Source organism: Cygnus olor, chromosome 4 (genome assembly GCF_009769625.2).
Source record: "Cygnus olor isolate bCygOlo1 chromosome 4, bCygOlo1.pri.v2, whole genome shotgun sequence".
In the NCBI taxonomy this organism is placed as follows: domain Eukaryota; kingdom Metazoa; phylum Chordata; class Aves; order Anseriformes; family Anatidae; genus Cygnus; species Cygnus olor.
The window spans coordinates 74855828-74869412 of record NC_049172.1 but is presented as its reverse complement, the minus strand read 5'-3'; the positions used below and the strand labels follow the sequence as shown (position 1 = coordinate 74869412).

The window sequence follows — 13585 nt, the reverse complement described above, 5'->3', positions numbered from 1 at the left end:
ACCGGTATTTGGGGAATTTCCCCAAAACACAGATGTTTCAGAGGTTCACAGGGCTTGGTTCCCTATAAAGCCAGGACTGAAGTCACAGGACTGGAGTTTGAGATGGTGATGGAGCTGGGGAGAGCATCCAGTCAAGTGAGGACTGGTCCCAGTGGAAGAGGAAAGGAAATACGTGTCATGTGGCTGGGATCAGGTCAAAGACAACCATTATAACCATTATCTGCATGTTACCCACTTCCCATGTTCTAGTTTTGGCCAGTGCAAGGCACAGACTAGTTAAGAATAAAATGCAGTAGGGCAATAAATGTTTAAAAGAAATATTAGAATGACACCTGGACAAAAACATTAGTTTAAAAGTGAGCTGTACAGGTCCACGGGACAGGGAGAAATGGAAAGTGTGTTGGTTAAGCCCTGCTGAACCATCCCTAAGGGAAGCAGTGGAGGGAGCAATGGTGTATGGGCCTACGGATGGACCCTGGCTGGACACCTGCCATCCCCTGGCCTTACCAAGTCGTTCAAATCTTGGAAAAGTGTCAGAAATAAGTTGCAAACGGTCAGGTGCAGCCAGTGCTCCAGAGCTGTGCTCACTAAAAACCCCACAACCCCTCCCCTGGAAGCACCAACCCTTGGGTAAGAGGCGTAAGAGCAGCTCTTTTGCACAGCCACGAGTGGGATTTGGGGGACCACGGCACGCTGCTCCTCCAAATAGGGTTGTGGGTCACGGAGAGGAGGACAACCCAACATCTGCTCCTGCCCTTGCCCAGAGATTTGCTGCAAAGGGCTGTGGTGGATAAAAGGCATCTTTAACATCTTTAACAGCCCTTTACTTCTCCTCCTTCTCGCAGTGCCACTGACCTGTGCCTCCACCTCGCCGCTGCGCTGCCATGGCCACGCTAGAGGCGCTGCCCCTTCTCAGTGACCCAACGTACCCCAGCCCGGAGAACTTGCACGGTTTCTCTCCCCGGCCGTCCCACCCCACCTCGCAGAGCGCCATGGGGAGCGTGGGCAGCGGAGTCGCCAACGACCAGGAGTTCGCCATGAAGAGCGTGGGGACCCGCACGCAGAGCAGCGGCCGGCAGACGGAGGGGTCCCGCAACGGGTACTCCACGCGGGAGATCTCCAACCGCTACTCCGGCGAGGAGAAGACGTACAAGTCGGAGAAGGTCTCCAATTCCCTCTACATCAACGGCGACCTGCGCAAGAGCGAGAAGGTGAAGGTGGACATCTGTGGGAACGTGACCACCAACAACGAGAAGAACATGCCGCCTCCTCCCCAGTACCGAGAGCCTGGTAACCCACCAAAGATATTGCCAATCTCCGGCAAACTAGACCAGGTGAGAACCCCCGCTCCCTGGAGCAGGGGGATGGATCTGGCACGTCTCTAAAAGCATTTTGAGGAAACCTTGGGCAATGGTGTCATCCTGACAAACAGCCTAAGTCTTACTATGCAGATAACATAATTCTTATTGCTTTCATGGGGCTGAGCACAGGGGAACGTTAGCTCTTGAGGAAGCCAAGAGCATGGTAACAAGTCTTTCATGCTTCCAGCTCATCTAAGTCTTTCAAAGCTACGCTTCCAGTTCATCTAAGGCTGCATTAAAGTCATCCAACCTCCCCAAAATGCTGTGCCTACCTCCACTCTTGACAGGAAGAGGGCTGGAGTTGGCTCTGTTTTCGGTAGGCCCAGCATCTGAGTCTCACTGTTACGTTTTGGGCCATTTACGGACAATCTCCTACAGCCCGCCGCCACAAAAACGTGTCACTTGAAAGAAGTTTCAAAATCCCAGTGCCCCCTGGTGAGGGACAATATGACAAGGTTGTAAACTACCCCTGTAAATGTTGTCACCCACCCAAGCACAGTCCTCACAGCTCGTATCGTCCCGGGGGAGCAAACACCTCCCAGGCCTGGAGGAGCCCAAGATGGTTTATGCAGCCTGCTGCTCTGCTCCAGCAAACCCCATAATTCGTGCCCCGGGGAGGCTGCCAGCAGCAGCATTATTTCTGCAGTGTTTGGTGGCCTTGTCTCCTGGGCCATTAACCTGGTGGCCCCTGTAGTCCATCTCGATCCCGCGTGCCACATGCCAGATTTTTGGTCTCCAACCTTGCGCGTTCACCAGCATTCATTCCCGCTGTTTCTCCTGGAAGGCGTTTTCAAAAGATCTTTGCTAATACAAGGCTGGTTCCTCTGGGTTCATTTTCACTCGAAGCCCAATCCACAATCGGGGAGACTCAGTCCTATTTTGAGGTAAAATTTGTTTCTGTAGGTGCATTCATGGGGAGAGGAATGTGCAAGACTTCAGAGGTTTTAAAATCCTTTCTAAATCCATGGCTGTGGCCATGGCTCCCACCTATCCCTGTCCACAAAGTATTCTAAGAAAAATCATGCAGATTTGGGGCACATCAAGATTTATTCATTTTTTTCCAACTGGGGCAAGGGAAGATAAAGTGTTAACCTACGAGTTAACTCACGGGTCCCCTGTGTTAAATCCCAAATAGCCCCGGGTGTATTAAGGCTGAGGAATACGGAGCTAGCTAGAGATGGCTCAGCTCCGCCAGCCCAGCCTGTGCTGATGTGTCTCTTTTGTGTGTCGTTACCAAACTTCCTGCTGTCTTTGATGCGTGGTCCTCTTTCCTTTTGCAGAGCAATGAGCCCTTAGTTAGACCCTCAGCCTTTAAACCAGTAGTTCCTAAAAACTTCCATTCCATGCAGAACCTCTGCCCGCCGCAGAGCAACGGGGTGACAGAGAACAGAAAGAGCTTGAACCATGCCAACAGCAATAGCCCGTCCGCCCCCAAAAGTGGACTCGACAAGACCAGCCTTAACAGGACTACAAACCAAGTGGGAGGCCTTTCGGATTCGGGCCGTAACTCGTTAACGAGCCTGCCCACGTACGGGACAGGCTACAGCCAGCACGTGGGCCCGATGAGCGCCTCGACGAGCCACATCAACCGCATCGGCACCACCTACGTGGACAAGAACATCGTGGGATACAACGGGATATCTACCTCAGACAGCGGGCGGTCTTCGAGCAAGAGCACCTCTTCGTTCAACAGACTGAACCATCTCAACGAAACGATGCCTTTCCACTCGCCTTCGACGGACGACATCATCCAAGACCTGGAAGACCGGCTCTGGGAGAAGGAGCAGGAGGTCCTCCAGATGCGAAGGAACTTGGACAAAAGCGAGGCAGCCATCTTCCAAGTGTTTGAGGAGAAGCAGAAGATCTGGGAGAGGGAAATGGAGGACCTGAGGCAAAACTACGCCAACAAACTGCAGCAGGTCTCCAAAAAGGCGCAGCGGGCTCAGCAGGCCTTGCAGCTCCAGATCTTCAAGTTACAGCAGGAGAAAAAAAAACTCCAGGATGACATGGGACAACTCCTCCAACAGCGAGAGGAGCTGGAGAAGAAATTTGTGGCTTTCAAGAAGGAGCAGGCTGAGTTCCTCCCAAAGATTGAGGAGACCAAGTGGGAGGTAAGTGGTCCTGGGCGAGGTTTTCTTGGAGGGTTCTGAAAACCCAAAACACCTCCATTTGCCCAAAGTGCACCCCACAAAGGCTGTGGGTCGGTGGCCTACAGGTAACAGACGACACTTCGGTCACCTCTGTGTTCTGTCTAAGCTCCAAACCTGTGGTTTTCAATTAAACTGAGTACAACTTTATGTGTGTGCACATCCTGTGCTGGTTAATAATTAGGCTTCACAGCCAGGTCACTTCCACGTGGGACATTTCAACACAATTTCAGTGAATACAGGTCTCTCCGTACAGGTCTTTGTGCCTCTCCAAATTGGGTCTAAGTCTATTTTAATTAAATTCTTCTAACGTCTGCATTTGGGCAAACCTTGAAACCGCTTTTCAAATATTTGACTTTTTTTTTTTTTTTTTACTTAAGATATAAAGCAAGTGAGCTAAGAATGATACCGATAGCCAAGTTTACCTCATGCTTTCCATTGTAATGCTCTGTTTTCAGTTGCTAATAAGTTTATCTCCCTCAAAAGGCTGAAAGGCAAATTCCTCTTTCTAGGTCTCACATATTTTTTTTCTTCTGTTTCTATTTTTAGAATGTTTTTATCAAACTCTGTTTGTATAGCCAGTGCTAACGTGTTTTTTTTCAGCTTGATCATGTGAAGAATTTTAATCCTTCCACAGACTGGCTAGAAACTTCACATTTATTAAGACTGCACAGGCGAAAGTAGCTCTAGAATCAAGAAGACCCTATTCTGCTAATCCTGATGGAAAATCGATGAAACTGGGATTAATTAGGCTCTGAAATGTGCTGTTTGCAGATGTTCAGCAGGGCTTATTAGAGGCTTGCTGTAAAATCTCTGCGAGTTACATCCCAGAGAAAGCGGGGTGCATTGCCCGTCTGTTGGCCAGCTGCTCTGCCCAGGTCTCTTTGTGCCTTCCCACAAGTTCAGTCTGGAAAATTCTCTGATTTTGCACTGATAAAACCACAAATGGGCTTTTGATTATTTATTATAAAGAGGCAGGATTCGGCTGGTGGATCAAGACACCTAAAATCTGTAGACAGCTATACTTGGCTGAGCTGCTCTCCATGCTCTGCAGACTGTGTTGCCTAAATCTGCACAACACACACGTAAAGACCTAAATTTAAGTGTTTAAATCTGACAATCGATTCTTTTCCAAGCTGTTCTTCGTCATGTATTTCTCTGCCTTTTGGGAGAAGCCAGCCCGTGGAGAGCACTTTCAGTAAATCCACGGTTGGGATTGTGCAGCTTTTCAGCTAGGCATTAACTGTGTCGCTGTAACTACAGCCCAACCAGCGCGACGTCGTTCTGCATCTGCTGCAGACAAGTGCTGGCATTGGTGTGGGTGCTCAGTTAGCTCTGGGAGCTCCAGGAGATATGGTGCTGGTGCTTGTAGGTATGTCTCCTGGCTCTTCAGCTGCTCGTGGTGGGCGCTGGGCCATCCTGATTGCCGAGCTTCAAGGCTTTGCTCAACATTATGCACTATTATGCGTTATTATAGTTCCAACATCTCAATCCACGTTTGCTCAACTAAGCAGAACCGGAGTGTCATATTGAATTGTGCCACCTCCATAAGGCATATACACACTGCAGCAAGGGTATTTCCACAGGGCATTTGCCCAGGACTTCTGTACCCAACCACATGGGTGAGTCTCGAGCCAGTTGGGATGAAACCTGAAGCTCCAGTGCCCACCAGTACCCAAGGACAGTGCATGGTAGTCCCAATTCAGCAAGAGTGCATCTCTCACCTTGATCTTTAGCAGAGGGGTTGTCACTCTTCATGTCCCACCCCAAAAGAGTTAAGTAGCTACCCGTCCCCAGACTGCCCTCAGTGAACTAACCCTAAAATTTAGACAAATGTGTGTTCTGTAGGAGTCTTTGGGAAGGAAAGCATCACATGACAAGTAATATCCACTGTCGCTGCATCCTGTCCTACACTCCCAGTGCTTGAGGAGAGCCCAGCTGGTCTCTAGGTCTGAGATGTTCCCATCTCTGCCTTGCTCAAGGTCCAAATCTTCCCCACAAACACAGGGACAGCCTCTGGGTCTTTGACATGGTTTGGGTCCCGGTGAAGGCTGGAGCTTGGTATTTGAGCAGGGTAGCTGGCCGTCCTCTCTGCTACCTGAGCCTCTTGCCAACACGAGGCCATGCAGGGGACGAGCAGGGGTGGTGGCTCCTCGCTGCCTTCCTCCTGCCTCACGGATTCTCTCCCCGCAGGTGTGCCAGAAGGCGGGGGAGATCTCCCTGCTCAAGCAGCAGCTGAAGGATTCCCAAGCAGACGTCTCCCAGAAGCTGAACGAGATCGTGGGGCTGCGGACGCAGCTCAAGGAAGGTAAGAACTTCCTGCGGGAGAAGGAGGAGCAAATCCTCACCCTGAAGGACTCCTACAGCTCCAAGAGCGTCAACCTGGAGATCTGCGAGAGCGAGCTGCAGCGGAAGATGAGCGAGGTGCAGGTGCTGAGGGAAAAACTGAACCACTGTGAGATGGAGGTCTCCGGACTGAAGCGGACGCTTGCCAGCATGGGACCTCCGGGGCCTTTTGGCGGGGACCTGGCGGAGAAGCTGCGGGACCCCCTGGCCTGCGAAAGCGACGAAGCCAAGATGCAGCGGCAGAGCGAGGACAGCGTCAGCACGCTGCGGAAGGAGGTGGAGCGGCTGCAGACGGAGCTGAAGCTGGAGCGGCAGCAGCGGGAGCAGCAGGTGATGGACTTCGAGGAGGAGCGGCGCACGTGGCAGGAAGAGAAGGAGAAAGTCATCAAGTACCAGAAGCAGCTGCAGCTCAACTACGTGGAGATGTACCAGAAGAACCAGCTCCTGGAGCACAAGGTGAACGAGATGAACACAAAGGCCACCAGCCCCCCGCACACCGAGGAGAAAAAACCGTGGACTCCCTCCAGACTTGAGCGAATAGAGTCCACCGAGATCTGAGGTGGGACCAAGACGATGCCCATGTTTTTGTTGTTTTTTTTTTTTATTGCTGTGCATGTACTACCTACTCAAGCCAGTGATCTTCCGAAGGATATTACGATACCGTAGGAGCGGTGTGAGTTCGCCCACGCCGAGCTCCGTCACCCTTACTCTATTCTTCTGTGCTCTGTAGGTAAAATAACTGTGGATGTGCGTTGTTTTTCTATCGATAATGCGACATCTTTCGTTTGGTTTTGTTTTGTTTTTTTTTCCTAGTACAGCTGGTGAGGGTCAATTGGCTCTTTTGTAATCTGCCGTGACTGTTACTTCGCTGGAGGCTGCCATCCCCTCTCCTACAATTCACCCCTCTTCGGTTGGTTGTTTTGGAGGGCTGTGTTTGGTTCCTTTGGTTTTCAAAGCATTTATATGCAGCAAAACAGTTCAAAGTGGCAGGTTGTTTTTTTTCAGGGCATTTTTAGCCACATTGGCTAATGGAGCACAGCTCTTGGGATCGTGAGCAAACTCACTGTTCTGCGTCAAGTATCTCGTCTAGACAATGGTCTTAGTGAAGTCAGGAGGAGATTGGCCACTGATTTCAGTGAAACCAGACATATCTCTACCAGATGACTCCCTCCTGCAGCCCGTGGCTACCATGGCTGTAGGAGGTTAGGACGTCCTTGAGCACCAGGATGAGCCTGTCCTGGTAACAGAAGCCACCAAGGAACGGTCGCCCAGCAGGAGCTTCTGTTGACACATGCTGCGTTTTCATTTCGTTGTGTTTTCCTTCTGCATTTCCACTCGCCTCCTGGGTTGTGACCAGTCCTGGGAGCAGAAATATCCTCCCACCTCTGCCTTGATCCCCCTGTCCTTACATATATCCAAGCTGGCTACAGCAAGAAAAAAAAAAACCTTGAGATCCAAGGCAGTTCTCCTTCTCAAGAGCCCTCTTACTTCCCACAGTCAATGGAACGAGGTCTGGGGAAGCCTCCGAACCTGTGGGATGTTTATGCAAACAGAAGCTTCAGCAGTTTGCCCAGTAGTGGGCAATTGTGCTAACCCATCCCCAAACGAGAGGCGCTTCGGTGCATTCTCTCTGCCCAGGGTGTACTTACAGAAGGCACCCGAGCCTCGCTCAGGAGTCGCAGTGAGCACATATCAGCGTTACCACTGGGTTGCAATGGGGGAGGCGAGCATCAGCCTTCAGTGCAGCCACGTGGAATAGTGCCCATCGCGATCCCACGTGGTATCACAAACTCCAGGGATGGAGATAACGCAGGGCCAGCTTAAAAAATACTCGGCTACTGACTCTGAGCATGAAAGCAGACACAAGAAATGCTTAAGATCGTGCAAGTGCTTATGCCCCGGCAGAAAAATAACCAAATCCTACGTGCACACTCACTGAAAATGATGCGGGCATCAAACACCAGCATTCAGCTTTAAAAGGGGGGCACAGTGGGCCTGGTTCTCCCTTGCACAGATGCTTTTTTAACCATGATCCACAGCAAAGAGAGAAAAATGCTGTGCAGGGGGATTTGTGCCGACTGGGCAGCAGCCAGAGGATCGGTGCAAGCGGGAATTCGGGCACTTTGCCCTAGAGAGCAGCTAGAACAAAGCCAGAATTAGCATCTCGGGATGCCTGTGTGAGGTGACTTCAGGGAGAGTTTGGCCAGCTCACATTGCACCTGCACACCGAGGAAGAACTTCAGGGTGTTGAGAGGCAGAAGCCCTGAAGCTATTCACCTTCCAAGTTCCCTTCTCTCTCCATTCCCCTCTCCATCGCCAGGTCTGACCTGGTGGGATCAGAAAGCGTTGTGGGGAGCTCCAGGCTGGGCAAAGAGGCCAAGCAGGAGAAAGAAGACTCCAGTTAGTCCCACCAACCTCCAGCCAAGGTCAACAGTGTTACTGGGAGGAACTGCTGGTAGCTGGCAGGGATCGCTGGAGCAGCAGCAAATAGCGATGTGGAAGGAGATCAGGGCATTCTGAGACCCTGGTTGAGGGCACCTGGGTTCCCCCACGGCTTCTGCCTGTGCCTTTGGAGCTGAAGGAGAAAAATTGGTGCCACCCAGCAGCAGACAGTGCCAGACATTGCCATGCCAAGGGCAGGGATGGGAAGGGAGGGTTGGAATGGGATGGGCAAGCAAGGATCTGGCAGAAGGTCGTTGGCACAGTGCTGTTATATCCTGCTGGAGTCAAACGGGGCAGGTCCTCAGTCCCCAGCCCAGTCCCGCTCTTTGCTTCAGTGTTTCAGAGCCTGCAGCCTGAGTCAAGGGGTCTCAGAGGCACAACTCTTGGCAGGCAGATCCCAGGGCTTCCTCCGTTTCACACAGCGGGCTTCTAGATGGGGCTGAACACCCCCCAGGGTCGGGGTTGGAGATGTGGCGTCTCGTGTTGCTTTCTGTGCCTCTCTTTGGAGGAACCTGCACTGTCTTCCAGCCCAGAGCAGCTGAGGGGGACCTGTGCTTGTGAAGGGCTTTGCAGTCCTTGGGAAATTGTGAGATGTTGTTTTGGATGCCTGTTGCATGATGATTTTGAGGCCACCACACAAAAAGCAAACAGTCCATCAACAGCAAGTGCCCAGGCTATGAGATGGGCCCAGTGATCCGTTGGTCTTTTCCACCTCTGCCCCTCCTAGCCCTGCTGACCGTGAGGTTGGTTTCCCATTAACCACCACGAGAGAAAGGGTTTCAATCAGTGGCTCGAGAACACCTACAGCGATTGAAAATTGAGGACCTGCTGCTGAGGGGGTGTAGGCTGCGGTTCCCTGCTGCGTTAACAAGTGGGAAGGGGCACCAGCACCACGCCGTGGGACACCGTCTCACCAGAGCTCCTTGAAAATCCACAGGCAGGAGAAGCAGGGGCCTGCCTGCCCTCCCCACACACCCGGATCCCAGCAGCAGCAGTCAGCCAAGCCCTCCGCTGCGTCAGGTTTGCTCTGACATCTTTTTCCCAGATCTTTTTTTTTTCTTTTTTTTTTTTTTTTTTCAGCGGTGCCAGGAATGAGTGTGTCTTGATAGACCCAGTGATACCTGCAGGCATCGGGTTTGTCTGACTGCTGGAAGGGTGCTGAACTGCCCAGGTGCCAGACTGGCATTTTAACGACATATTCAGAGAACGGCCAAGGAGGGTCACGTCTTGTCCTTCTGTGAGGTTAACAAAACGTTTCTGTCCCGTGAAACTCACCTTGGGCTTGGCCACATCCCAGCTGTCCTCATCCAGCCCTGGAGCTGATGGGACTCTGCGTGGCGTCCTGGCTCAGACGTAATTCTGCAAGTTCTGCTGCTGCCCTCAAAGTCTTGCACGTGGTTAGGGCCAGATGTGCTGGGATCCATGGGGCTTGGGCCAATACGACCCGAGACCTGTGGAAGAGACCGCGGTGGGAAGACCCGGAGCACCTCTAGCAGCACAGCACCCACATACAGCCGCCTGAGTCACGCTCCAGGAGCGTGCGCACAGCCGTTACGTGAGCAAACACAGCACACTGATTAACTCCAGCAACTTCTATCCACAAGCATTTGGGCTAAGCAGGTTATCCGGAGACGAGTGCGCTTGGATGGAAATAAGAGCCCGGCTCTGTACGTACAGCGATTAAACGAGGAGACAAGAAAGCTCTGTGGCTTCTCTACTGCCGCCTGGGTCGGCAGTAGCAGCAGATGCTGTGTTTGAGCACCGAGCGCTACGTGGAGGGTGCTCAGCACCTTTTGCTGGCTGCAGTGGAAATGGAGAGGGCTCCCAGGAAAGCAATCCGCTTGGGATTGGTGCCCGCAGAGCAGCCCGGTGTCACTTTGTCCTGCCTCAGTGCTTGCCTGGACTTGTAATCATCCCCTAAGGCTGAAGTCCCCCCCCTGCCATCCTCATGCCCCCACAAAGCCCCCTGAGGACAGAGAGGCTCCCAGCGGCGTCCCCCTGAGCCCTGCCACCCGCGAGCCCTGCCCACGGGAAGGACCAGCCCACCCCACTCCTGCCCTTCGCTGTGGCACTTTACAGCTCGCTCCAGCAGGGAGCTCATGAGCAACACGACCAAAGATCTCTGGAAGGCGCCGGACTGCGTGCCTGGAGCTGCCTCCCTGCCTCCCCGGGGAGGGAAGAGGCTGGGAAGGGAGAGCGCTAGGCAGGACCCACTCCCAGCCTCGGGCAGCCGAAGTAGGGGCCAGCGAGAGAAACTCACTTCTGTCCTGAACGAGAGCAGGTCCAACTTGCCGTTCTTCTAACCCAATCCCTCAGCCTAAGCCTCAAAGGGCAATTTATGGAGTTACTTTTCACGAAGATCCTTTGCTGGAGATCTGCTCCCCATGTTGCCCGCATCCTTCTGCTCCTCTGCGTCAGCTCTCGAGCCTCCTCTGCCTCTTTTCAGTCCCCACTGTCCCAGTGCTCTCCCAGATACTTTATTAACAAGCAGGAGCCCCCCCAGACGTGGCTTGTCCGGACCCTGCCCTCAGGGTAACTTGCTACTAGGCTCCTGATCCTCACCTCTCCTCTCTGTCATTCCCATGTCAGCTAGATCAGCCCTGCTTTACCTCCGGGAGCGACCTTGTTGGAGGACATCCCCATGGCCTGCAATCCCTTGAGATCACTGTGTGGGGCTTCACACCATCATAACTACGCCCAGCCAGCTGCGGGGCGTTCCCAGCCCCTCTACCCCTGCAAAGACAGGGGTGCAAGGGGCAGGAGCATCCCTGCTCACACAGCTCCCATGCCTCCTGTTCCCCGGGTGTCACCGAGGCGTTAGGATCACATCCAGCTGTTTTCAGGCTTCCCAATAGGATGTTCTATTAGTGCAAGTGTCAGCAAAACCAGAAATGAGCCTCTGCACTTTCGGGATAAGCTTCCTGCCTGGTTCACCCAATGAAGGGGATCGTGTTGGATCTGGAGCCCGGGGCAACCTCTGGCATGCAGGGTTGTGTGTTCAGGGCTCTTTTCCAGATCTGTTTTCTCAGGCAGAAAGTCTCTGCTTTCTGTCACGAAGCAATAGGTTTTTCTAGAGAGATATAAAAGGGACTTCCCAACTCTGATACCTGCAGGCAAGCCAATGTTCCTTTGAATACCTTCGTAACTCTAGCTCTGGGCTCTCCTCTTTCAGAAAGGGATGTGAGGCCAGGTCTGGCTCCAAATAACCACCAATGATTTGAGCTTGGTGGTGCCCATGTGTCCAGGGAGCCTGGAGATGCCCCCGTGCAGCAGGCAGGCAGTCTGGGTCCCTGGGACGTGTGGTCCATCCTCCTTTGGTGCCCACCCCGTGACTGTAACTGGTTGCCTGCAGCGGGTCTTCTCCATCAGCTCACTGCCATGGGAGCCACCGGGTCCCCAGGGGCGTCTGAGCTCACAAAGTCGCATTTGGTGACAGCCAGACACCAACGGGAGACCAAGGAGCCCTCCTGGAGGAGAAGGTGCCCATGGTGGCGCGTGGGTTCCCTTCCAGTGGCCGAAGGGAACAAATGTGCCCAGGCAGAGCTCCACCACTGGTGCCAAAATGCTGCACAACCCCAGACGCGTCTATGCAGTCTCCTTCCACGCAGTGGAGTCCCTGCAGAGCCCGGCACAGGGCTAGGTCTCCTCCAAGGTGTCTTTGTTTGCACTCATTCGGACCTGGTAAATGCTGTGAGCTGAGAGGCGGCCCGTCCGGACTCTCTCTTGGCCTTCGCCTTGCACTGGGCAGTATGGTTGTGAGGGTTTCCTCATCCAAAATAAATGCACGTTGCTTAGTCACCCGTCTCCGCGTCTCTTCTCCAGCAGATCAATAGGCCCCCAAAACCCAGCTCCCCGACGGAGGGACGTCAGGTTGGGCCGGCTGGCGCCCCGAGCAAGTCTGTTGTCTGATCTCACCAGCAATAAAAGCCCCGCAGGGGAGCGGCCAGAGCTTTCCAGGCTCTGTGTGTATGTAGGATCTCTGCATCAGACCCTTCGTCCAACGTTTTGGACCTGCCCAACTGTAAATTCAATCCCAGCCTTGTGCTTTCTCTCCTCTGTTTGTTTCTTGAAGCCTCGGTCTCTCCCTCTCTGCTCTTACTGTGAATTCAAACCAGAAGTGTTCTGAACTCGACTCTGTTACTGTTCGTTCTGCGTTGACTGTTGCTGGTTCTCTGAACTGCGTTTAATGAGACTTTGAAAAAAAAAAAAAAAAGAAAAAAATATATATCTATATAAATATACTTAAAAAAAATAAAAATAAAATATTTAAAAAAGAACTCCATAAGGTTGGGTGTGTCTCCTGTCCACCAGTCACTTTCAAACACTGTTGTCTAGACCTTGCCTCTGGTCAGTGCATTTAACAAAAAGAGGTTGAAAAATAAAGAGATAAAATGCAGCATTCTGGGATTTTTGTACAGCAAAGGTATATCCATTTAGGAAATTCTTGTTAAAACTATACCACGTTTCACAATCTACTGCTAGTCTGTTGTATGTTTCCATGGGGTTATAAAGATGTGAAGAGCTACTGCCTTCGCGATTTTCTACGGTGAATATATATATATATCTGTACAGAGGTATGTATATATATAAATATATATGAAGATCTATATGTATACGTATCTCTCACTCTCCTATCTCTATCTGACTGTGAAGGATTTTTATTGGGCAAAATAAAATGGAGAAAGGCCCCTTTTAAAAACCTGACTGCGTGCTTGCCTGGTTGTGTTGCGTGCGGGTGGGAGAAGCAGAAAAACTACAGGGGATTTCGGGAGGGACCCGAGGAATGGTGCCTGGGGGGGCTGCTGGAGATGGCTCCACGAGGGAAACCCACATCTCAGACACAGCAGCACAGCCATACACGTGCTGGTCTACAGCTTCCTCGCAGTCCATTAGAGTGGGGTGAAAGCACTTGTAGCTCCTGGCTCTGAGGATGGAGAGCAGCCTGGCATTGTGGAGCAGGAGGGAAAGGCGGAGGCTTCAGGGAGCAGAGAGGAGCAGCGCACACCTCCACGTCCATCTCTTCAAGCTGACGGAGGTGATGCTGCTGGGCACAGCCGTCCCCAGCCCTTATTCCCCAGGGTACAACAAGGGCTGTGCAAGCGTTCACTCTACGGTTACCATAAAGAAGGGATGTTTAGATGTAGAGCTTAGTGATATGGTTTAGTGGAGGACTTGTTAGTGTTAGGTCAGAGGTTGGACCCGGTGATCTTGGAGGTCTCTTCCAACCTAGATGATTCCGTGATTCTGAGGCTAAATGTGCGGGTCGGCCCCATCCCACAGATAACCAGT

The 13585-nt window shown here is 52.3% G+C and overlaps 1 protein-coding gene across 2 annotated transcripts in view; it reads left to right on the top strand.

The window, feature by feature from the left end:
• Positions 1–13585, top strand: part of LOC121069058 (leucine zipper putative tumor suppressor 3-like) — a 43491-nt gene that overhangs the window by 24139 nt on the left and 5767 nt on the right. The window contains exons 2-4 of one of the 2 annotated variants that reach the window (XM_040554755.1): positions 846–1334; positions 2642–3472; positions 5702–13480. In XM_040554755.1, the coding sequence (XP_040410689.1) occupies positions 885–1334; positions 2642–3472; positions 5702–6412 (1992 nt within the window). In that variant the 5' untranslated portion in view covers positions 846–884 and the 3' untranslated portion in view covers positions 6413–13480. Of the gene's footprint in view, positions 1–845; positions 1335–2641; positions 3473–5701; positions 13481–13585 lie in introns of those variants that run through there. The other variant, XM_040554754.1, reaches the window with a different exon arrangement.